The sequence below is a fragment of the Camelina sativa genome, chromosome 13, assembly GCF_000633955.1.
Source record: "Camelina sativa cultivar DH55 chromosome 13, Cs, whole genome shotgun sequence".
NCBI lineage: Eukaryota > Viridiplantae > Streptophyta > Magnoliopsida > Brassicales > Brassicaceae > Camelina > Camelina sativa.
The window spans coordinates 14,709,142-14,734,791 of record NC_025697.1 but is presented as its reverse complement, the minus strand read 5'-3'; the positions used below and the strand labels follow the sequence as shown (position 1 = coordinate 14,734,791).

At 41.3% G+C, this 25,650-nt stretch overlaps 4 protein-coding genes across 4 annotated transcripts in view; 3 read left to right on the top strand and 1 right to left on the bottom strand.

Annotated features, from left to right (window-relative positions):
* Positions 1-4,397, top strand: part of LOC104738254 (agamous-like MADS-box protein AGL80) — an 8,506-nt gene extending 4,109 nt beyond the window's left edge. The window contains exons 2-3 of the mRNA XM_010458456.2: positions 2,510-2,929; positions 3,202-4,397. Of these exons, the coding sequence (XP_010456758.1) occupies positions 2,510-2,869 (360 nt within the window). The 3' untranslated portion in view covers positions 2,870-2,929; positions 3,202-4,397. The remainder of the gene's footprint in view (positions 1-2,509; positions 2,930-3,201) is intronic.
* On the bottom strand, positions 4,470-7,474 carry LOC104738253 (pentatricopeptide repeat-containing protein At5g27110). The gene has a single exon (XM_010458455.2). It carries the CDS (start codon positions 7,440-7,442, stop codon positions 5,367-5,369), a length of 2,076 nt encoding a protein of 691 aa, XP_010456757.1. The 5' UTR covers positions 7,443-7,474; the 3' UTR covers positions 4,470-5,366.
* Positions 7,684-10,734, top strand: LOC104736794 (probable nucleolar protein 5-1). Its single transcript, XM_010456854.2, has 9 exons — positions 7,684-7,785; positions 8,039-8,140; positions 8,247-8,288; positions 8,390-8,569; positions 8,653-8,817; positions 9,017-9,217; positions 9,334-9,831; positions 9,916-10,050; positions 10,239-10,734. The coding sequence occupies exons 2-9, from the start codon at positions 8,063-8,065 to the stop codon at positions 10,527-10,529; spliced, it is 1,590 nt and encodes a 529-aa protein (XP_010455156.1). The 5' UTR covers positions 7,684-7,785; positions 8,039-8,062; the 3' UTR covers positions 10,530-10,734.
* On the top strand, positions 13,148-13,915 carry LOC104736793 (agamous-like MADS-box protein AGL97). The gene has a single exon (XM_019234485.1). The coding sequence runs from the start codon at positions 13,159-13,161 to the stop codon at positions 13,804-13,806; it is 648 nt and encodes a 215-aa protein (XP_019090030.1). The 5' UTR covers positions 13,148-13,158; the 3' UTR covers positions 13,807-13,915.

Below are 25,650 nucleotides of genomic sequence, written 5' to 3'. Positions count from 1 at the left end.
AAAAAAAAAAAAAAAACCCGCTAACCACGTTGCAACGGTTCACATCACCAGCTGACCCTACTAGTCCACCCAACGCTGGCCCCCCTCCGGTCAGCACAAAACTGATCTTTCCGGTCAACACAAAGGAACCCTGAGCTTGAACCCTCATCAACCTCGAGATCTACATCCGGTAACAAACAGGAAATCCGAGATTGAACCCCCATCCATCTTCGAGATCTGCATCCGGTCGCAAAGCTTATCCCCACATCCATTACACTTTTCCCCCCAACTCATCTGCTCTTAGGTCGCAACTTTCAAGTCATACCGATCACACTCTCAGACCCCCAGTCTTCGAGCCAGACCGTCTCACCCTCGGACCATCTTCCTCGAGATCTCGGTACCAAGAGAACCCCCGAGCTATTGGTATCTAGGAAACCCCCATCCAGTCAAGAGAACCCCCATCTTCTCATGAGTTGTCTCCCCCCTTACAGCAAATGGTCATACCGTCTATAAGTATTTGCACAACCAAGATCACATCCCATGATCCGCATACAACATCGCAATGTCCTACCAACCACTCTATTTCCTCTTGGACATCACCAACCACCCTGGTCGTTCCCAAGCCACACTCCAAAACGTCCACCTCCACAAATCACCGTTAACGGTATTTCCTGATACCAGCGTGATTCACCACTTTCCAACAACTTTTCATTGGACATCTACAATTTCCCAAACATAAACTAAGAACTCTAAACAATCACAAAACGCTAAAAAGAACATACCATTGAATCTCATTGAAGGCTAGCAGAGGATAATACTAGGACTCCATAGCATACCAAAATTGACTAACTATTCATAATCAATTTCCAACACACAACCAACAGTTTCACAATATTATGCACCAGAAAAATAATATAACCAATTAAAATTCCTAAAGCGCTCTAAACCATCCATTAACCCGCCCTAGAACTGTAAGGGCTCTGATACCAAACTGAAACAAACTGACCCATTTTTTAACAATATATATACTATATATAATATATTTAAATATTCCATAATATTTAATTAAAAATCCGAACAATAAACCAACAACAAACCAACATATCCAACTCAAATTAACATAAATCAACCATAACATCCATATCGTAAACATATAAACCACTAACATAACCAGCAACCTAGGAAGCTTCAAACTAGGTTCCAACAAGAATAACATAACCACGACACAACAATTGAGACCCTAATCATCCTCCTCCTCATTGCCATGATTCCACTTCACACATTACCTGCACCACAAACACAAAGAGATGCGTGAGTATTACCAGAAATACTCAGTGAGGCAATCCTCCCAGGTTACACACAAGCAAATCAAGAGTACAACGACAAAAAAAAAAACATAACAAACCAGCCATTAAACAGAGCACTCATAACACATTCATCACACAAAAGAGGTCATACAACCCAATCACTCAGATAAGCTCATGGTCACGCACTCACCTTATTAAGGTGATTCGAACAACAAAACATAACCAGGAGAGACTCTCCTCGCATCTGCATCAATCCATAAACACCCAACAACAAGTCACACAACCAAAATGACCTTGAAACAAAACTGACAAAAATAACAAAAACTTTTGTCTTAAAGACGAAACCATAAAACAAAAACCAACAATTAACTATCAAATCCTTCCAGTAAAAAGCTATCCCTATACGTCACGGAGCTTCACCCAAAATCTTGTGCCGATCAGATAATAGACAAGACCACGATCGCATTTACAATCCCGCTGGTCTCAGTTCGCGTCTAAGACGAAGCACCTCATAAAACTGCAGATATCTTCTCGATTATTCAAATACAAATTCATTGTATCTCAATCCGCACAGCTCACAAAACTTTGAGCGCATCTTCCGCAGCTCTTTGATCTTTGAGCGTGCCTTCTTCAGCTCTTTGATCTTCACAGAACTCTGAGCGCGCCTTCCGCAACATCTTTTATCTTCATAATAACTTTAGCGCATGTCGCAGCTCTTTGATTTCATAATATTCTGACTGCATTCCACATCCATGATGGCTTTAACAATGGTCCGAGCGCATTCCACAACTCTATAAGACTTTTACAACAGTCTAAGTGCATTCCACAATTTTGATGGCCTTTACAAAACTCTGAGCGCCTTCCATAGCTCTGCTACCATGATAGATTTAGAGAATGATTTTGGGAAAAATATTTTGGTATTGTATTATCTTGTGTAATTGAAATTAAGGCTATACAAACATATATATAGGATTGAGGGTATATTAACCCTAATGTCATAATGCTAGCTAAATCCTAATGGACTTTGGTCCATCTTAACTTTGTGGCCCATGGCCCATATATTCCCTATTAGAACGTGAAAATGAATTTCATAGAAAATGAAACAGCAAGGAAATCTCAAGAAAAGAAAAAAAAAATGTTTTGAAGAAAGCTCAAGGTTGGCAACTCTATGTGACGTCCCCATATGTGTTGTCGTCAACATTGCGTAATAGTCCAACCCGAAGGTGTGGCCATCGAGAGAGACGGCTAACAAGGTAGTGTCCCAATGGAAGATGATGTTGGTGATGGACAAGACCAAGAAGATGGTCAACCAAGAGACCTTTCTCAAACGAAGGATCACCAAAGCAACCGAGTCTTGGAAGAAGGTGCAGAAAGAAAACAAAGACTTGGAGATGAAAAACATCATGTTTGATTGTCATAATGGCAACACTTTTGTTTATCGTCTCCCGAAATGTGATCTTCGAGATTTGGGTTCTGTAATTGAACAACATCTCAAAGATGTTAATCGTAGGATGGAGATTCTGAAGAGGAACGATGATGAATCATCTTCCTCCCTTGTTCTTGTTATTACCGACAACATCTAGTGTTATGCCATGATTGAGATGGGTTCTTCATCGGTTGGATCTGAATAAGAAACAGTACTGGTGAGGAGCTATTTGATCGTATCTTAATTTTTCGCTATTTAATCTTTCAATTAATAAAACGTTATTTTTGAGTTCAGTTTGTTTTAGTTATATGCATGTTTGGGTTGATTTGAGATATAGGTATATTTTCTCATGAATGAAATTTCATTTTACCCCTGCGACAACTTTGTTTCTCTGCGTTTGCCTCTCCGGTCACCGGCGTTCTTTGCCGGTACCGTGAGAGGGCTTCTTCCTTTTTATTTTCCTCTCTGTAATGTTGTTGTATGCTTCAGTGGTGGTGCTTGGATCTGCCCTCTCTTCTGAAGCCTCGTGTTGGTGGTAAGCCACCGTGTAGAGAGAAGATACTCCCCAAGGGGGTTGGGTTGCTGATGTCCTGGCTGCTTGAGGACGGTGGCTTGTGTGTTCAGCGATGTTACTGGTGGGTCTTGGCGGAACGACTTTCTCTCTTGCGGTGGTTTTTAGATCTGGTTTCAGATCTGGGATTTTGTGGCTTTGATGTGGTGTGGGAGCAGCTTGGTTTCCTTCGGTGACTATGCTCGTGGCATTTCTAGATTTCAGTGTAGCTAGCCGGTCTCTTCTCGCCTTTCTTCCTTTTCAGGTTTGGTGTTGATCCAGTTCCTTGGCATTCCACGGAGCTTCTCTTTGTTGGTGTCTCGGTCTCTCCTTCATCGATTTTCTCCGGCTTCCGGTTGTTGAGAGTGAGGATTCGGATTTGTGGCACAAGTGGAGGCTTCCTCGGCATCAGTTTGCTATGCAATTTTTTGCCTTTGGTTGTTCGTGTGGCGGTTAGTCTCGTCGTGGGTAGTTTCTTTGGTTAACGACGAGTCTTCTCTTCCTTGTGGGAGGACGTTTGTGGCAGCTTTGTCTTCTATGGCTGCTAGTTTGCGGTTTCCTTCAGGTTCTCTTATCTCTGCTCCGGTAGTTCGATGTTGATGTTTTCATTTCGTTTAACAGTTTTGGCGGTTCGCGTTAATCCCAAGAGGAGTCTCAAGAGAAGAATAGAGGCGGCGCTTTGGTCTAAGTGGCATCACTTATCTGTGGGAGATGGTTCCTGTTGTTTACAATAGGAATGGCGAGTAGAGGTGGGTTCTCTGGTCGCCCGTAGATGCTCCTGTAACCAACGGGTTTGTGAGTAAGTCCATTGTTGTCATTGCGTTTTTGCGTTAGTTTGCGAAGAAGCTGTAGGCGCTTAATCTTGAGGTTTTGAAGGCTGGCCTCTTTAGGATTTGGTTTGCTCGTGGCAACTAGGATGAGACTCCAACTCCTTGGAGTTGTGGAAATCACGCAAATTTCCAAGTTTAACATCTTGGAATCGGTGTTTCTTCTTCTGTTTCCTTTTGGGTTTATGTTTTTCCTCCATTATTGTTTTGTTTTGTCTGTTTATTATGTAGATTTTGTTCTTTTCTGCTACTTGTATTCTCTGTAACTTCAGTAAAACTTCGAAAATGGTATAATAAATCTTCACATTGATACCAAAAAAAAAAAAAAAACTAAATATAATAAGTTGGACTGATAAACTCAGTTCTTAAAACATGTTTCTACAAAGTATTGGGCCTAGTGGCACTACGGTTGCCTTCTCTTAATATAAACTGAAACCAAATCCCTCCAAAACGTACCAAACCACGGCCTAGCTAGTTCAAGATTTAAGAGGTTAATGATGAACGGTCAATGGTTCTTATGTGTTTGAATCCATTGTGAATGCAATAAAGTGCCTAAGATGGACCCCTTACTAGCCTAAACATCAAATATAATCAAGCTAGACCAAATGCTTATACAACTTATAAGAATTTACCGTAATTTTGTATAAATTGTTTTTTGGGTTACTCTTCTTCCTTTTTAGTGTGTTTCAACTTGTTGATATGGGATTTCTAATGTGTAATCGGGAGTAGTGAATCTTGAAATCGTGTTTACAGAGTGGCTCTAGCTAGGTAAGTCTGAGATGAATGTCACCCTCTGTCCTCTACGCTTACAGATTACTACCGGACGAGTATGTATCAAGGATCCATGGTGGGATCTTCAGTGCATATTTTCACATGAAAGGCCAAAACGTCCTTGCCCGTTCCTTGTTAGATAAAGATCTCGGCATCATGTAACTGACTCTTTAGTTAGGTTTTACGTTGGAGTCTTGGAGATAGTCATGTCCTAGGTGTCATGAACCACGAGAAGCAGCACGAATGTGAAGCAATCGACAAGGGTCAGATTAGGCTGATAATGTTGAACATGCTTGGTTGAGCTTTGAAAGACTTTACTGTGGAACATGCTTCTTAATTGTTATGTGAAACAATATTCATCCAGTGTTACATTTAAAACACCAGCAACCTTATTCAAAAGCTTCAGACGCTCTGAGTGCATGACTTAGCTCTGAAACCACCATTTGTGTTACTTGGACATTAGCCTGAGATACTGTCTCCTTGGGACAGATGCAACACCATAAGAATCATTGACCAGCTTCCATGTGACCATTTAAAAGGGCAAGACATTCACAAATGTTCTCAGCTTGTGGATGAGACCTGTCCTCAGCATAGAAATGCCACACTTTTTCATTCATCTCAATCCAACTGCAGCCAGGTGTCTTCATCAGTCCCACTTCTTTCATTTTCAGTCTGACCCGCCTTGCTGCATCCCATGACTCACAAGAGGCATACAAATTATACAAGACAGTATAGGTAGATGCATCCTCTGGACATTTCTCCACAAGCAATCTTGCGATTCTATCTCCCAATGATTGATCCTTGTGCAAACAACAAGCAGAGAAAAGAGTACTGAGAAGCTCAGCGTTGTCTCTTGTCTCTGGTTTCTCTTCAAGAATTTCATAAGCTTCAAGCAACCGACCTGCTCGGCCAAGAATGTCAATCAAGCACGAGTAGTGTTCAATACTAGGCTTGATTCCGTACTTTGATTTCATTTGACTGAAATACTTAACACCTTCATCAATTAACCCGGCATGACCGCAAGTTGACAATACAGCAAGAAAAGTAACCCCATCAGGTTTTACACCAAAAAACTTCTGCATTTCATCAAAATGGTTAAGGGCTTCTTTGGGTTGACCATGAGATCCATACGCAGAGATCATTACTGTCCATGACACAACATCCTTCTTTGGCATACTGTTAAAAATTCTAGAAGCCTCTTTCACATTGCCGCATTTAGAATACATGTCAAGAAGTGCACTCATCAGCAACTCATCTGTTTCGAGCCTGCTCTCACTAATGGACATATGAATCCGTTTGCCTTTCTCTAACGCAGCCAGTTGCGAACAAGCAGGTAAAACACTTGTGAAAGTCACTACGTCTGGTTTCACTCCAATACTCACCATTTGGTCATAAACTGCAACAGCCTGAAACCAATTACCCACACTCACATAACCAGAGATCATAACATTCCATGACTCAACAACGTCCTTCTGACTCTTTGAAAAGACGGTTTCAGCCAACTTTACTTCACCACACTTGAAGTATAGATCGATCAGAGAACAATTTAAATAGATATCTGCATCTACAGCACTCCTAATCACATAACCGTGTACGAATTTTCCATGTTGGAGATTCCGTGACCGAAAGCAAGCCATCAGAATACTGGTCAAGGTTGTCTGACTCGGTCGAGTTCCTTCTACGACCATCCTATTCAAAAGCTCAACACATGAGTTACTATCTCCTTTAGAGACATAACCTCTAATCATAGAATTCCAAGCAACCAAACTCTTTCTAGGCATTTGTTGAAAAACCTCTTTAGCCATCTCAAAACAGTCACACTTCCCATACATATCTACAAGAGCAGAATTTACATACTCATCTAACTCAAACCCTCTCTTCACATACTTTCTATGGATCTCCTTCCCTCTCTCCAAACACACTAGCCTCGAGCACGACGATATGGCTACCGTCAATGAAACTGAATTTGGTTCAAAGCCAGAACTTTCCATCCTACCGAATAACTCCAAAGCCTTCTCTGCCTCCCCGCTTTGATAAAAACACGAAATAACCGTGTTCCAAGAAGCAACATCTCTCTCAGGCATTTCATCGAACACTTGTACTGAATCTTCAAACAAGTTAAACTTTGCGTACATACCAACCAAAGAGCTCCCTAAAACCACATCACAAACATGCCCACTCTTAACCACAAGGGTATGAATCATTCTACCACAAAACTCTCTACCCAACTCACCATAAGCCTTGATCACATTCGGATAAGTAAACGAATCAGGGACGCAAAATGGGCAATTAAGCAATCTCTTGAAAACTTCAAGAGCGTCATGAAACATCGAGTTCTTCGAATAACCAGACACAAGTGAGTTCCAGATGTAAACATCCGATCGTGTATCCATGTTCTGGAAGACGAGTCTCGCCGAGCAATGGTCTTTACAAGCGAAGTAGACATTGATGAGACTTTTGCATAAAACGACGTCGCTACGTAACCCAACCGTGAGTATTCTCTGGTGAACAAGCTTGGCTTGTCTTAACGACTTGGCATTTGTACATTCTCGCAATAAAAATAACAACTTTGAAGATTCCATTTTAAACTTGTGTTCTTGTCTTAATTTTTACATGTCGCTGGCTTAACATGATTGTTGTGTACTCAAGTCAAGACAACGGTGTCTTTTGAATTTGTTGATATTAATGGGCCGAGTTAAATTAGGCCCAAAATGCTGAATTCTTTAAAAAATCACTTCGTTTTAAAAACCCTAGCTGATTAAAGTTACAAAATTCGCCCCCTTTTCACAATAAAACGCAGCGTTTTGAGAATCTCTGAACCTTCTTCAACAAATATAAATACCATCTTAAACCCTAGAAAAATCGCGGCTCCTGAAACTTTTTCTCTCTCCTTCTCTCTCTCTGTCTGTGCGTAAACCCTCCGAGGTAACTGAATCTTCTTTCTTCGTTGATAGCCTTTAAGTTCTAGATTTTGACTAAGTATAGTTTTGTTCTTTTGTCGGATTTTGAAGAATTTGTTCAGAGTAATGTACTCTGTTTTTTCCCATAGATCATGAGAAAGGTTTTTTCTTGCATATGGTTTCTAACTAGCTTAGTGTCTTTAGCTCTCAAAAGATGAACTTTGTAAGTATGGTGACTTTGCCATTGAGATAATTTTAAGGGTGTTTTTAATTTTCAGGGGCTGACCTAACAGCTTGTGAAAATGCTAGTACTGTTTGAGACGCCAGGTGGTTTTGCCCTATTTAAAGTGTTGAAGGAAGGAAAGCTCTCTAATGTTGAGGTTATTATCTTCATCCTTGTGCTGTCTTCAATTCATTTATCTTAACCTTGTCTGTGTATCGATTGTTTTTTATTCCAAGTTTGTAAATTTTGGTGTTTTTTTGTAGGATTTGGGTAATGAGTTCATGACTGCAGAGTCAGCCCGAAAGGTGATTACTTCTGTTTCTTCTACCCATGGTTTTAGTACTTAGATAGACTGCCTTATATTGTTGTGTGTCGGTTTCTCATATCATTTTTGGCGTTGTTACAGATGGTTAAGCTTAAAGCTTTTGACAAGTTTGACAACACATCTGAAGCTCTTGAAGCTGTGGCTAAATTGCTTGAGGGAACTCCAAGCAAGGGTCTACGCAAGTTTTTGAAAGCAAACTGTGATGGCGAAACCTTAGCTGTTGCTGATTCTAAGCTTGGAAATATTATCAAGGAGAAGCTGGTGTGTACTTTTGTTTTGTTCTGGTATGCTCTTTCATTTATGAAGATGGGTCGTTTCTTACGGATTTGCTTTACTATTTGTAGAAAATAGACTGTGTTCACAACAATGCTGTTATGGAGCTTTTACGAGGTGTCAGAAGCCAGCTTACTGAACTTATATCTGGATTGGGGGATAATGATCTAGCTCCAATGAGCCTAGGATTGTCTCACAGTCTTGCCAGATATAAACTAAAGTTCAGTTCTGATAAGGTAGTCATTTAATTTATTTTGGCGTCTATTTCTCTAGATTGCTTTTTTGTTGGGTTGGTAACATTTGATAAATTATTTATCTTTTGGCATCCTTATTTGCTTCTCCAACGTTAATGTCAGACCATTTAGCTCCTATGTATGTCATGTGTTTTGTTTTATGTTGTGTGACTTTTCCTTATACTATTATTATTTTTAATAGGTGGATACCATGATTATCCAAGCTATTGGTTTGCTTGATGATCTTGACAAAGAGCTCAACACATACGCTATGAGGGTTCGTGAATGGTACGGTTGGCATTTTCCTGAGCTTGCTAAGATCGTACAGGACAATATCCTATATGCCAAGGCTGTAAAACTAATGGGGAATCGGATTAATGCTGCTAAGCTAGACTTCTCTGAGGTTAATCCCTCCTTTACCATTCTCTTTTGACTATCTGTTTTAGGATTCGGCTTGCTTTTCCTTGAAACTAGATATGCCTTCTTAACACATATTTCCCTTGTCCAATCTCATTTCAGATATTGTCTGATGAAGTTGAAGCAGACCTTAAAGAGGCTTCTGTGATATCTATGGGAACTGAAGTCAGTGACCTTGATTTGTTGCATATCCGGGAACTCTGTGACCAGGTTCTTTCCCTAGCTGAGTACAGAGCTCAGCTTTATGACTACTTGAAGAGCAGAATGAACACCATTGCACCAAATCTCACTGCCCTTGTCGGTGAGCTAGTCGGTGCTCGCCTAATTTCTCATGGTGGTAGTTTGTTGAACCTCTCGAAGCAACCTGGGAGCACAGTTCAGATTCTTGGAGCTGAAAAAGCCCTATTTAGAGCCCTCAAGACCAAACACGCCACTCCAAAGTACGGTCTAATTTACCACGCATCTGTGGTTGGCCAAGCTGCACCAAAGCACAAGGGTAAAATCTCTCGGTCACTAGCTGCAAAAGCTGCTCTTGCTATCCGATGTGATGCCCTTGGTGATGGCCAAGATAACACTATGGGAGTGGAAAACCGCTTAAAGGTGCTCTTCTATACATTTCCTCTCCTGTCCAATCCCTTTTACATATTGTTCTTTCATTGATGGTTACGTGTATTTTTCTGACAGCTTGAAGCACGGTTGAGAACTCTTGAAGGAAGAGATCTAGGACGTCTGTCTGGCTCAGCTAAGGGCAAACCAAAGATTGAAGTTTACGACAAGGATAAGAAGAAGGGTTCCGGAGGTCTGATCACTCCTGCTAAGGTCAGATTATTCCTCTGCTAGTTTTGTTTCCTCGACTTCTTTTGTAATTATGTTTGTGAAACTTCTGAATCGTGGATTTGTGCAACTAAGTTTTGGATAGATTGTGGACTTTTCTCGGTTGTTTAGTATTGCTTTGGCTTATTTGTAATGTTGCTTAAAGTGTTAAGCTTTTCTGTTGTCTTCTACAGACTTACAACGCTGCTGCAGACTCCTTTCTTCAAACTCCCAAAGTGGATTCAGAGACCGGTGTCAAAGAGAAGAACGACAAAAAGAAGAAGAAGAAGAAGGCCGATGATGAGGAAGAAGCCAAAACCGAGGAGCCTTCAAAGAAGAAGTCGAAGAAGAAGAAATCAGAAGCAGAACCCGAAACAGTAGAGCCAGCAAAGAAGGAGAAAAAGAAAAGAAAACACGAGGAAGAAGAAGCCGAAATGCCTGCCAAGGAAAAGAGTGAGAAGAAGAAGAAGAAAAGTGAAGTCTGAGGAGAGGTTTAAAATTTTTGCGTGAGTACACGTTTAGTTTCGTTACGTTTTGTCAGAAACGCAGTAAAATTAACCAGAAAAAAAAAACAGTGTTTATTTTCTTTTGCGTTAGGTGTTAAGTAAGGCTTTTGTTTTCCTTTTGTTCTGAAACTTGAAAAAGAACTGTTCTTTTCTTTAGTAAGAGGGTTGTGTGTTGCCCATTTCACCAGAAATTTGCGTCTCTACCACCAAAGACCCAACCATTAAACCTTTTCGTTGTATGTGTCACTTTTGCAATGATGGTTGGTGAATAATTGATTACAAAATCTACCCCATGAATATAATACTATACTCTGAGCTCAGGCCAATCATATCAGATTTTTAAAACTTGGAACATTTAAATCTTACACCAATTGCTTGCTGAAAATTAACTCCGCGTAGTTTTTTTAGAAAATTAATCAAACAACACATAAAAGTTGCTAATTTACTCTAATAGCATATCCAACCAAACTTTTACTCAAATAACACATATAAGTTGGGAAAAAGACTATAAAACATTTTGTTTTTTTTGTTATTTATTATCATGTCATTATAATTAAAAAATAAATAAATAACAAATAAAAGGTAAAAAATTACTTTTGTCTTGTTTTGTCTACGGTGGATCTTCGTTCCGTTAACATTGACGGCCAGCTATGTTTCCAACATCAGTGGTTTTGTCAACATCGGGTTGTTGGCTTTGTCTTGTTATATCTTTGGTGGATCTTTGTGTGGATTTATTTTGTTTAATTTTAAAGATCTAAAATTTAGAGGGCTTTTGTTTCTACTATTGTCTCTTCTTCTTCTGATCCTCAGACCATTACATGGCTTGTCAATCCTTAGGCCTTAGCCATCCTTGGCTCTTAGTTTTTACGGAGGGTGGTGAATTGGTTTGAGCTGCCTAGGTTTAGGTCTCCTCCGCTCGAACTAACTTTCAGTTCTAGGCGAGATCTGGTTAGTTCTTGGATCCGGATCTATGTTGTTTTGTTAGATTATTTTGGCCCAAGATTCCATAGAAAATGTTGTTAAGCCTCTACGAAAGATTTACTGTTTTACCGACTTAAAAATGCTTCGATCTCAGATTTAATTTGCAAAAAAATAAGTTGGAAACAATTGTGGATTCACGAGTTTAGATCTTTCTTTCAGATTGTATACGTATTTTAATCTCTTTTCATGTATGTGTCTATCGATGGTGGCCGGTGGCTTCAAACGAGGCGGTTTTTGAACTTTTTCAGTAAATAATTCGGCGAAGCCAGTTAATCATAACTTTTTCCGGCATTGACGGTGCTAATATTGCTGGAAGTGGTGATAGTAATTGATGTTAACAAAGATCCATAGCTACGAATCTGCTTCAATATTTAATTGACATTAAGAAAGATCTAAAATGTTATTTTTCATAATCTGCTTTGATGTGTACGATCTGGTTTGAACTGGTTTTGGAGGATAGTGATGGCGGTGAGGAGGTAGAGGTTAGTCGTTGCGACCAAGTCCAAATTCGCTATAAAAAATCAATGTTTGGCAACCGCTAAGCTTCGAACAATAGTCATGAAACACATTTATAAAAGACTTTAACCACTGCACTACCTTGTTTTAAAATATTACTATAAATTAAGATAGAGTGTAAACCCAATATTAAAAAAACACTGGATATATCCTAAAATGCTATGTTTTTACCTAAAACATCAATAGTATAAATCTGTCAAACCAATTAACTCTATCAGGTCTATATGTTTAACTCTACTTAACTTTTGTTATTTCAGTAACAAATATGTCAACCACTTAATTAACACATAACTCTATCGCTTTTAATTATGTCTATCCATATGGAAATATCTACCATCGTGTATAACTATATTTGTCATATAAATCTATCTCAGTGTATATGTCTACCATAATAACTATATAAATCTGTCAAAAAAAAAACTGCTATTCGACATAAGCACATTATATATATCACCATTGTACTAATATCTTTATCAAAAAAGAATAATTATATCATCATTACAATATATCTATCAATAGATCAACTGATAACCATAACTTTGCCAGCTTTTTTTATGTCTGTCATCACTAATCTTTCTCCGCCAAATTAATCTACTTAATTATAAAACTCTATCAAATAAGTCGGTCAATATTTATATAACTCTGTCGGGAAAAATATGTCTATCGTTAAATAGATTATATGAGTGGGAGTTTTTCCCTCAAAAAAACTTTGAACAGTTGTGTTAAAAACATATATGTGGCATCACTTTTTAATGACATACTTGTAATTTATTTTTTCCTACCACACCTTCCAAAAGGTTCATATGTCATTTAAATTTTCAAAAAAAAAAAAAAAAGACATTCTAGTCATTTTTTACCTTTTCTAAGCTATTACAGTAAACTTTCCAAGTTTTTTTTGGTGGGATTAATTTGTGTGTAGTTTGTTTAATCCTTTTAGCCTTTTAGCTATAAATTATTATTGTAAAATGGAAACATCCTTTTTTCTTTTCTTTTTTTTGCAGCTATTGTTGTGATATATAGAAAACACAAAACTAAAATAGAAAATAAATATACGATTACGGACATAAAAAAGGAAAATAATAACAAGACCTAAGTTTGACCAGATGATTATATGAACGGTTTCTACTCTCTCTATTTCTCTATTTCTCTATTTCTCTATTTCTCTCGCTGTATTCTCTATCTCTCTCGCTGCTCTCTCTTTCTCTTTGTCTCGGTAAGAAACATTATGCCGTCCTCAAGCGCGTCTGAGTCCATAATGAAGAAAGGAACAAAACGAAAAATCGAAATAAAGAAACGAGAAACCAAACAGCAACGAGCCGTGGCTTGCTCTAAACGCCGTCAAACTGTGTTTTCCAAAGCGGCCGATCTCTGTCATCTCTCCGGAGCCAACATCGCCGTCTTCGTAACCTCTCCCTCAGAGATTTCCGATGTTGTTTACTCCTTCTCCGGCTACTCTCCTGCCCACGAGATCGCTGATTGTTACCTAAATCGCAAGCCACCTCCTAAAATTGAAGTTAAATCCCAATCCAAATTAGGGTTTTGGTGGGAAGACCCTGATCTATACAATTCTTGTGATGATCTCTCTGAGTTAAACATCCTTGAGGATCATATAGAGAGAGTGAAGAAGCATGTGATGGCTTGCCTTGAGAAGAAAGAAAAATTGCAATCTGTTTCTAACACCGAACAGAACCCTAGCACTTGTTCTCTCGACGAGGATTGTGATCGAGGTTTTGATCTAAACTCTAGCCCTTCTACATAGGATCTTATTCTCTCTCTTAAAATCTTTTCTCGTATCCCCTGTTGTAATATTGAATTTCTTTTTTTTTATACAGTATTTAAAATCCAAAATTTAATAAAAACCTTTAACCCTTTAGAGCATCTCCATCCATGAATTTATAGAAATTGCTTAAAAATTATTTTATTATAAATTTTTTAAAAAGTTGTATTAAGAATTTCTTAAGGGGAAGAAAGGGGAATTGGAATAGTTAAAAAAGCTTAGGACTCTCTTTTTCATACAGAGGGTTTCCTTCTATTGAAAAGCTGAAGTATACCAGGAAAATCTTTGTTTTCGCCGGATTTGATAGGATATTTTCTGTTTATTTCACAATATTTACTGAATCTTTGAAGATTACAAGTCAAGTTTAACCTAGTTTTTCAGCTTCACCACGCCGCCAGAAGATAAACCCCATACCTGCACTCGATTTCTAGGGTTGATTACGTGTGGAATAAGCTATGGAGTACGCTTTGGACAGAGCTCTACAAGAGATGTCGCTTGATGATGACCAGCCGATTGTTCTACAAGATCTTCCTCAGTTTAGCTCTTGCGTTCGTAATGAACGTAGTATCATTGGGAGGCTTCTGTGTCCAGAAAATCAAAAAATGTCTAGTCTGATTCATGAAATGCCATGGATGTGGCGTGTCTATAACCGGGCAAGGGGTATTGCTCTACCTAATGATAGGTTTCAATTCATATTTGACTCAAAGTCAGATCTCTCCACGGTACTGGATACTGGTGCATGGACTTTCAATGACAGGAGTGTCACTTTGGAAAAATGGGTGGAAAAGCCACCATAAGATTATTTGAAGGTTTTACCAATATGGATCCGACTGAGGAACATTCCGGTGAACTAGAATACAACGGATACCATAAAGGAGATTGCAGGGCGGATTGGTCGAGTCACGCATGTTGTTTTCGACCCCCTCAAACCTTTGAGCAAAGGATATGTTAGGGTCAAGATTTTATTTGATCTCAGTCGACCACTGAAGAATTCTCGAGAGTTCCAACTTCCATCAGGTGAAACGGTAGCTATTGGAATTGAATATGAAAGGATCAGACGTCGATGCTATCAGTGCCAGAGACTCACACATGATAAGGAAAGATGTCTGTTTAATCCTGTGAACCGGCTAGTTCTTGCTACGGGAGGGATTAACGGTGCAACTCTGGTTACGAGTCGATTAATCCCAAAGATCAGCAAAGACGACCCTTTGTTTAGCGTCTTGACGGATGCGGATGTGGGTATTGATCCAACTTCATGTAGGCCAAAAATAGCTAAACCTGTCTTGGACGAGATGCGTCAGTATCTATAAGTTGCAGATTCTCAGCTGAAGAAGATTCATATAGAGAGAGTATGTTAGTCTGTGTGGAATTTGGAGGGAGACACTGAGGGCCAACAACGCTTTCTCCTCCTGGAGGCACCTCCAACTATCACTACAAATGTGGACAAGGGAAAAGGTTTAGTCTTCGACTTTGAAGGTGTATGATCTGATACAATCTCCGGAGAAGCACACTCGGCCCCGGTTTTGAGATCAGAGAGTGTTTTAGACCGTTTAGCCTTCCCAAACCAATCCTCGGCTGTGTCTTATGCTACAACTTCAGCGGTAAACATGGGATCTACGAAATTGAGGGATGATTTTTCTACAGGTACACTACCGGACCTAAGCCTAAACAACTGAAGAAATGACACCGCCCAAACAAGTGGATACGTAAGGCTCAAGCTATTCAGAATAGACCTGTGCTAACAGAGGATTCTGATGAGGTACTCTCTTCAAAAAGAAAAGCTACAGATGAGGCTTTAATATCATCGAAACTGGCCAAACGTGGTGATGATACGGTGGTTCCCTATGAGGAACCGCCGGTGCAAGTATATGCTTTATGAGCTGGAATTTTCAAGGACTGGGGGGCACCTTGACAATTCTTACTTTGCGGGAGATGAGGCGTACATATTTCCCGGACTTTTTGTTCCTCATGGAGACAAAAAACTCCAGTTCGTACATGGTGAATCTACAGAAGTCGGTAGGCCTAAGTGGAGGCCTGGCTCTGTTTTTGAAATCGACTTATGTAGTTCAAGTTCTTAATTCGGATACAAGGATAATTGATGTGGAAGTTAAGTTAGGAGCAATCAATTTTTTCATTTCTTGTGTTTATGGGGATCCAGTTTATCAGCAGAGGCAGATAGTTTGGGATAATTTGATCTCCCTTGGTACAACAAGAGATGATCCCTGGTTGGTTTTGGGGGATCTTAATGAATTGGTTGACAATACTGAGAAGCTTGGGGTACCAGCACGGTCGGAATCGTCATTTTATCCGTTCAGGAATATGATCTCTGATTGCCGACTACGGGAGGTCCCTAGTATTGATAACAAGTTCTCGTGGGCAGGGGAACACAATAAGATATGGATACAGTGTTGTCTAAATAGAGCTTTGGGAAATGCAGCTTGGTTTCATCTTTTCCCGCGAGTTCAAGCCGAGTTCTTAGAGAGGATTGGTTCTGATCATCGACCTCTCTTGTTGAGGTTCGTTGGTGGTAATGATACGAATAAAGGCCGATTTATGTTCCAAAGAAGATGGACATCTAAACCAGAATTTGCTCAGATAGTGAAGGACGGATGGTCTAGGGGCGATGATCGAGGATCACAAACAGTGTTAAATCGAGTTGCTGATTGCAGAAAAGCTATTTCGACGTGGAAGAAATCAACTCAACAAAATTCTAAAGAGAACATTGCTTCCTTTCGTCTGCAAATTGATGCAGAAAGCACTAAGTCACAGCCGAATCTTCATCTTATGAAGAATCTACGGTGGGAACTAGCAGAAGCTTACAGAGCAGAGGAGCTGTTCTGGAAACAGCAAAGTAGAGAGAGGTGGATGCATGATGGTGATCGTAACACTCGCTTCTTCCATGGAAGCGTACAACGACGTCGAGTCCAAAACTGAATCCTGTCCCTTAGGGATCAGAATGGTGTGGTGCATTTTACAGAAGGGTCTAAAGGTGAGATAGCGGTGTCATATTTTCGTAATATGTTCTCCACTTCAAATCCTGAGGCGATATCAGATGCCCTTGATGGTATGACTCCAAGAGTTACGGAGCAGATGAACAATGAGCTGATTAAATCACCTTCTAGTGCGGAAGTTAAGATTGCAGCCTTTAGCATTCAAGAAGAAAAGACACCAGGTGCAGATGGCATGACATGGCATTTTTATCAGGAATATTGGGATATTGTTGGCTCTCAAGTGATTGAGGAGGTTGAACAGTTTTTTGAATCTGGTTCCCTCCAGTCGGAATGGAACTACACACAGATTTGTCTAATCCCAAAAAATACTGCTCCAGAGAAAATGACTGACTTGAGGCCAATTAGTTTATGCTCGGTGTTATACAAGATAGTTTCCAAGGTTCTTTGTAATCGACTCAAGCGTTTTCTTCCCACGATTGTCTCGGATACTCAAGGCGCATTTGTCTCAGGACGATTGATTTCAGATAATATTCTTATAGCCCATGAGATGATCCATGACTTGCGAACCAATCCACAATGTGATGAAGACTTCATGGCGATTAAGACTGATATGTCCAAGGCTTATGATCATGTGGAATGGAAGTTTCTTGAAGAATTACTGATCCGGTTGGGATTTCATATGAAATGGGTGCGATGAATGAGTTGTGTAACTTCGGTTACCTACTCAGTCCTTTTAAATGGTGCATCATATGGCTACATTAAACCTGAGCATTGGATTCGACAGGGGGATCCGCTCTCGCCATTTCTATTTATCCTCTGTGCTGAGGCATTGGTTCATATCATGAACAGAGCATAGGTGGAAGGTCGTGTCACATGAATTAAACTATTCTCTTCTTGTCCATCGATCCAACATATCCTATTTGCTGATGATAGCTTGTTTTTATGCCAACCTAATCTTCGAGAATGCTCTGAATTCTTGAAATGCCTTAAACTATATGGGGATGCTTCAAGGCAAGTGATCAACTTTCAGAAGTCCGCAATTACATTTGGAAAAAAGATGGATCCGTATATGCGTCACTTGCTTAGTCTGGTCACTGGTTTTGAGCAGGAGGATGGGACAGGCAAGATCTGGGCCTGCCAGAATGTTTTAGTGGTTCAAAACGAGACCTTCTGCAGTTTATAAGTGATAGTCTAAAGTCTCGACTTAGTGGGTGGTATGAGAAAATGCTTTCCTTGGGAGGTAAGGAGGTTTTGCTTAAGTCAGTGGCTATGGCGCTTCCAGTCTATGCTATGTCATGTTTTCATTTAACGAAGCACCAATGTAGACAGCTCACAAGTGCGATGTGTCAGTTTTGGTGGAATGCGAGTGCAGACAAACATAAGATGCACTGGGTGTCTTGGGATATAGTTTTCAATCGAAGGAACGTGGAGGCTTAGGCTTTCGAGACATTGTTCGCTTTAACCAGGCTTTGCTAGCCAAACAAGGATGGAGACTCCTAGACTCTCCTAATTCTTTGGGGGCTCGTAATTATAAGGCTAAATATTTTGAGAATGTCCCTTTCTTTGAGGCTAGAATCAGGTACAGGCCATCGTATGCTTGGCGGAGTATAATGTTTGGACATGAGTTACTAGAAAAAGGTGTGGCTCGACAAATGGGTGTTTGACGATAGGCCGAGAAGACCGTTCAATAAGGAACTAACGATTGATTTAAACCTCAATGTATCGGCTCTCATTCAGGACGACGGGGGGTGGAACCCACAAACCCTCCAGGATCTGTTCCCTCCTTCTGAGATACCTAGGATTAGGTCCTTTCCTCCAGCACAACACCTACATGACCGATATGTTTGGGTTTTCACTCAAAATGGCCAATATACAGTCAAAAGTGGGAACTGGTTGTTATCTCAGGAGAGTGACATTTTGAATCATTTATCTACATATATGATTCGCATTAACAAGGTTAAACTTCGGGTTTGGGAGACTGTAACTGAGCCTGAAATACGGCTATTCCTTTTGAGAGCTTTGTCACAAGCTTTGGCGGTTGCAGAGTGTATGCGCAACCATGGACTATCTGTTAACCCACTCTGTGTGGTATGTCACGTTGAGGATGAGACAATCACTCATGTGTTACTTAGTTGTCCTATGGCGCGTGGAGTCTGGTAGTTTCCCACCCCGGCACAAGGCTTCTCGAACTCGGTTGTGGACAATGTTTCTCTGATCTTAGACTTTATGAAACAAGCAAAAATCACTGAGGGTACTAGGCAAGCAATTCCTTGGATCTTATGGGGGATTTGGAAGGCTCGTAATGCTATTGTCTTTACACAACGGGATCAAGACTCTCATGTCATTGTGGCTTTGGCTATTGAGGAGGCGGAGGAGTGGTTGAAACAACATACGTTAATATCCCAGGCTACCAATAGAGACGCTAATCGACATGTACAACATGTTCACCGCTGGATCCGACCCCCTTCTGGCAAACTTAAATGCAACATTCATGCAGCGTGGGGCAAGGAATCTTTGTATTGTGGTGGCGCTTGGATACTCAGAGATCATACTGGAGAGGTTCTGTATCATGCGAGGGATGCATTCCTGCCGCGAAGTAACAAGATTTCCGCTGAGATTAGTTGTCTTATGTGGTGTCTACAAAGCCTTATTACACTTCATTGTACGTCTTGTGAAGTTTGGACTGACTGTCAGTCGGTGGTGATGGCCTTAGAATGTCTGGATAAATGGCCAAAATATCGTTCGGAGCTAGACAAAATCATTAGTGCAATACGGGTGACAGGGGAGTTTACTATCAAGCTTTCTTCACCGAAAGCCAATTCTTTGGCTAGGGCGATTGCATCTAGTGTCACACGAGAGGGTCGTCTTCAATCTTACCTTGCCTTAGGTGGACCTGCTTGGCTACAAAATCAGATAGATCAAGAACGTAAGGTATAGGCACAGTTTCTACTATTGTTTTGCTCTGTTTTCTACTTTGCTTAATGGTTGGCATTGATGTTTTTGTACTTGAACTATCTCTCTTTCGTTATAATCAAATCATAGTTAAAAAAAAAGAATTTCTTAAGAAACAATAAAATTTAAAGGGTCCATTACAGTTGCTAAACATGAAAATCAACAAGATATGGTTTTAGTAGAGAACACAACCAAGGCTACAAAAAGGCTAGTGTGCATCTATATAGCTCAAGTATTTGTTTCATATCCTCAAAGCTAAGGCCTAAAATTGAACAATTTGATTATATAATTGAAGGTTTGAGAAGTCTTAACAGATTAAGATCAAAATGATGGAGAGAGATGATGATGTTCAAATTGATTTAATAACAACAGGCATTGGCGAAGCAGTAACATTACATGGATGATTGCGACACCAGAGCGGAAAAATTCCCTTGTGGAAGCTGCATATGGAGAGATAAAGACTCAAAGTGAGACAGCCAAGACGATGATTCTCAGCTGCCTAAATGGTCACCGTCTTCTTGTTTGCAAAACCTGTAATCATATAAAAAAATACCACAACTTAATATAAAGTTTACATATTCTTCTACAAATTCAAATCACATAAGAGCAATAAACCAGCAAATATACAAATTCAACACAAAATGCAAAGGCAAGAACGCAAAACTGAAACTTTTTCTTGAGGTAAGAAAAATCACTATATCAATGTCACACTTATAACAGATATGCTACCCTCTCATAACAAGTGATTGTCATCTCCAAGTCACCACGGTTCTTATAGATGACACCCATGTTACAATACGCTTCAGCATACCTGTAAGTGCAGCCTTCTCGTAGCAGCTCAAGGCATTGTCATATTGCATCATCTTGTAATCATAGCAATACGAATTAGGTAAATTGCTTTATCCTATCAGAGTTCCTTTGTTCTCTTGAACATAGGTTTCATCATCCATGTCTTATGGCTTTGAACTCTCAATTATAGTGAACGCATAATCTGAGAATCAATCATATAAATAATAAAATAACATTGCTCACTCGTTCCATGATGCATGCTGACTATTTTCCACTCATTGAGCTTATTCGCCAACGTATCACCTCTTGGACGGGTCGCTTCTTGTCCTTTGCGGGCATGCTTCAGCTGCTCAAGTCAGTGCTTTCCAGTCTAACAAACTTTTGGCTCTCTGCATTTTGCTTGCCAAAGAAGTGTCTTCAGGAGATAGACAGCCTTTTCTCGGCTTTCTTGTGGTCAGGTCCGGACCTCAATTCGAAAAAGGCAAAGATCTGGTCAGTTAATGAGAAGAGTGCTGGAGGTTCTTGGATGTGGCGTAAGATTTTAAAATATCGTGATCTTGCTGCCAGCTTACATCAAAAAGAGGTGATAACAGGCATGACACATCGTGTTTGTTCAATGTTTGGACCCCTCTTGGCCAGCTATTTGCACATCTCGGGTTCCGGGGTAGTATTGATATGGGGATCCCGTAGCGGAGTACTGTGGCAGAGGCTCTTACACACTGGAGACGTCGGCACCGTGTTGACATACGAAACCAAATCCAAGATGCCCTTGACTCTAGTCGTTCTTTAGTGCAGTACCAAGGTTCTGATCGCTCCCTCTGGAAGCAGAAAAATGGCTCTTTTAAGAGTAAATTTCTGTCGCATGATACTTGGTGTTTGACACGACAACCAATCCCTGCCTGTGACTAGTCTGCAGGAGTTTGGTTTCATTACTCAACGCCTAAGTACTCCTTCATTGCTTGGCTTGCTTTCCACAATAGACTCTCTACTGGCGACAAACTAGTTAAATGGAATGCTTCCGCAAATGGAGCTTGTGTCCTCTGTCAGGGACATGGGAAAACAAGGGACCACCTCTTCTTCTCCTGCGCTTATTTCTCGACTGTATTGTCTGCTCTGGCTCAAGGGCTATTAGGTGTCAGGTTCACACAGAATTGGGCAACTTTGGCCCCTCTGCTTCAGGACTCTTCAACACCTCGACTTCACCTGTTTGTTCTTTGATATGCTTTTCAGACTGCTATTCATAGCCTCTGGCGGGAATGTAACGCTCGACGGCATGGAGAAGCTCTAACTACAACATCTAATCTCCTAAGCTTCATCTCCAAGAATGTCCATAATCGACTGCTTACACTGACAACCACCTCCGGATATGAGAGTGGTCTTCAGTATTGGTTTCACACACATCCAAATTAATTTTTTTAGTCTCAGTTATATATTCAAAGAATTCTTCTAAGTTGTAAACTTTTTTGGACCAAAGTCTTTTTTTGGTGAATATAATTTAACATTCATACAAAAAAAATAAAAACAAAAACAAAAACAAAAAAGAAATAACATTGAACCAGATAAATCACAAACCTCTTAGCTAAAAAGCCTAAAAGTCTGAAGATGCATCATTTGAACAAGTGGATGAACTACTTCAGGACAAAACACTTATACAAGAACAAAGTATCAAGTTATTCATGACGGCTCTTAACAAGGAAAGATCTAGAATCAGGAAGCTTCACGGAGGCTTAGAAGATACTAGAAGCATTTAGAAGACAAAAGAGCTTCATGTTTACGCATCTGAGATACGGTCTGGAGACGCACCGCTTATATACCTATTCATCGATGATACAGAACCGTGCACTTTGCGCTTTGAGTTTTTGCGCTTGCCACCGATCTGCGGGTACGGTTCCATTCGAAATGTACTCGCGTATTGGGATTCGCCAATCCGTCTTTGGTTCTGCGTCGTGTTCATCTCCCGATATATGCTCGTCTAGGAGCTCATCATCCTGCTCAGGCGCCTGCTCGAGATTTTCCTCGTCGGGTACAATGCAGTGCTCGACCTGGTGGACGCTTTGGGCTTTGATGGGAATAGGGATGCTAGGCTCGTTTATCCCTTCTATGGGTATGACCCCTTTGACCAAAAGGTTGGAGGTGGAAGCGAGTGCGGCCAAGGCGTCGGCCGCTGAATTCTGTCCTCGTGGGATTTTGGTAAGTTCGAACGACGAAAACTGTTCTGTCAAAGAGCGAACAACCCGAAGATACGAGTTCCATCCGTTCGTTATTCGGATCGTAGTTTCCATGAAACTGGCTGGTGACGAGCTGCGAGTCGCTAAACGCAGCAAGCTCTTTAACTCTCACGCCTAACGCGAGCCGAAGGCCGGCTATCAGGGCTTCGTACTCGGCTTCATTATTTGAAGCCGTAAATCCGAGCCGAAAAGATTGCTCCATGACCTCTTTGGTGGGGGAGATGAGTTGGATCCCGATCTCGCATCCTAGCCTGGATGATGCTCCGTCCGCGTACAACGACCATTTCATAGAATTATTACCTTCGTGGTCACTATTTGCGGCGAGCTTGATTACAAAATCAGCAAGGACCTGTGCCTTAGCGCAGATTCGAGGTCGGTATTCGATGTCGTATTCGCTTAGTTCTATTGCCCACTTGGCCAATCTGCCAGACTGGCTGGGGCTATGGAAGATAGAGTGTATGGGTTGGGACGTCATTACCACGATTGTGTGCTATTGGAAATAAGGTCGTAATTTACAAGCTGACATCACGACCGCCAGGGCTAGTTTTTCCATGGCAGGGTATTGTGTTTCAGCGTCGACCAAAGTTTTACTGACGTAGTAGGCGGGTTTCTGCTCCCCTTCGTGTTCTCGCACCAGTACTCCGCTTACCGCGGAGTCAGAGACGACAATGTAGAGGAAGAGGTGTTCTCCGTCTGTTGGCTTTGAGAGTACAGGAGGCTTAGAAAGATATTTTTTTAGTTCCTGGAATGCTTCCTCGCAATTGTCGTCCCACTCGAACTTCCAGTTGCCCTTTAGCATTTGGTAAAATAGGAGACATCGGTTTGTGGATCGTGCGATAAAGCGAGTTAGGGCTGCGATCCGTCCTGTAAGCCTTTGCACCTCCCGAGTAGTTTTTGGGGAGGGCATTTCGAGGAAGGTTGTGATCTGCTTGGGATTTGCTTTGATCTCGTGCTCGGTGACCAGGTATCCCAAGAATTCACCGTACGCAATGCCGAATGTACACTTGGTCGGGTTGAGCTTCATCCAGTATTGGTTCATGATTTTAAAACACTCTTTGAGTTGGGAAACATGATTTTGTTCTCGTGTTGACTTGACAAGCATGTCGTCAATGTAGACTTCCATAGTTTTCCCGAGGTGTTGGGCGAATATTTTGTTGACCAGTCGTTGGTACATTGCTCCGGCGTTCTTGAGTCCGAAGGGCATCACTTTATATCAATAAGTACCTCAGTCAGTTATGAAGGCGGTTTTTTTTCTGGTCAGCAGGATCCATAAGGATCTGGTTGTAACCCGAGAAGGCATCCATAAAGGACAAGGTCTTGTGCCCAGCAGTTGCTTCGACCAGCTGGTCGATATGCGGGAGGGGGTAATTGTCTTTCAGACAAGCTTTGTTAAGATCCTTGAAGTCGATGCAGATTCGCCACTTCCCATTTTTCTTTTTGACCAGTACGGGGTTGGCCAGCCACTCGACGTATTGGACCTCACGAATGGAACCAATCTTGAGCAGTCGATCCACCTCATCATTTACCGCTTTGGCCCTTTTGGGGCCAAGCTTACGACGTTTATGCTTTATCGGTTTGTAGGTAGGGTCGACATTCAGTTGATGCGAGGTGACGCTTATATCGAAACCTTTCATGTCAGACGAAAACCAGGCGAAGGTTGCGCAGTTTTGTCCCAAAAGTTGGATCAGTTCGGCCCTTGTGCTGACGTTTAGGTCAGCTCCAATTCCGACACATCGGTCGGGATGGCCTTCCATGATAGAGATTTGGTTGACCTTGTTCATTGATGGACTGCGGGTGACCGGGTCCTTTCGACCTGCAAGCTGACGAGCTTTAAGCTCGTCGTTGATCATTAATTGCTATTGATTGGACTTTTCGATTAAGTCGTATCCGCCTCTATAACACTGTTTGGAGGCGCGTTGGCTTCCATAAATGGTTGCGATTCCGCTTCGGGTTGGGAATTTCACGCATTGATGGTAAGTGGTTGGGACGGCCTTCATCCCATAGAGCCACGGTCTGCCGAGGATGGCGTTGAAAGGAGCGGGGCGGTCGAAGACCATGAAGTTGACCAAACGCCGTTCCCCTCTAGCTTCTACGATTAACTGGACGGTACCATTGGTTTCTCGACGATAGTCGTGATTTCCGCGGAGAGCGAGTTCTTGCTCATGTCGCTCGATCCGGCTCATGAGAGCTCGATTTGTTGCGTCTTGATTTTGAGTTTTATCGATCAAAACGGCGAGCATAACTCGTATCTCTGAGAGATTGGTTCCGTTAGGAGTCCCTGAGGATGGTAGGGGCGTCGGATGTTGCCCGGGTCGATTTGTGAAGCCATACCCGGGATTGGTTTCTGCTTCCCGACGGGATCACGGGGACCGTAGGTGTAACCCCGATGGGGAACCCCTGGTTCGGGATACCAGGTTCCTGGGCCAGAATGAGTCTCTGGCGGGTGAGATCCGAATGACCCGAGGAATCTTGATCCAGTGTCTAGGTGTCGCTAGGTAGCGGGTCTATCCCAGATCTGGCCGAATTTTGGATCTCTCGATCAGAGTGGGCGTGGATGTGCTCACCTCGAGCGGGAGCGCTGTTAGAACCAGGTCCTTGGAGAGCTGCTGCGACGTGATGGCGCTAGTATGTTCGCGGCTGGATTCAGAAGCGATTGCGTTGGTTGTAGATGGATTCATTTCACCTAGATTTCTTCAAAGTGATCGACTTTTGAGAATAGAAAAGACCTAAGTCCCCACAGGCGGCGCCAAATTGTTGAAACGAGAAACAACAAATAAATTGATTTGATTAAGAAATAAGATCTGGGCGGACTTTCGGTCTAAATCGATATGAACTAAGAAGAATTGCGTACTGGAATTTTGGTATTAGATTTTGCGTTGCTCTTAACCTAAAAGTACATGATCCTT

Excerpts from the sequence above, each read along its gene's own strand:
- LOC104736794 (XM_010456854.2), top strand. The coding sequence starts at position 8,063 with ATGCTAGTACTGTTTGAGACGCCAGGTGGTTTTGCCCTATTTAAAGTG. Across the intron at positions 9,218-9,333 it reads CTAAGCTAGACTTCTCTGAG|ATATTGTCTGATGAAGTTGA; the intron begins GTTAATCCCTCC and ends ATCTCATTTCAG. Across the intron at positions 10,051-10,238 it reads GTCTGATCACTCCTGCTAAG|ACTTACAACGCTGCTGCAGA; the intron begins GTCAGATTATTC and ends TGTCTTCTACAG.
- LOC104736793 (XM_019234485.1), top strand. The coding sequence starts at position 13,159 with ATGAACGGTTTCTACTCTCTCTATTTCTCTATTTCTCTATTTCTCTAT.
- LOC104738253 (XM_010458455.2), bottom strand. The coding sequence starts at position 7,442 with ATGGAATCTTCAAAGTTGTTATTTTTATTGCGAGAATGTACAAATGCC.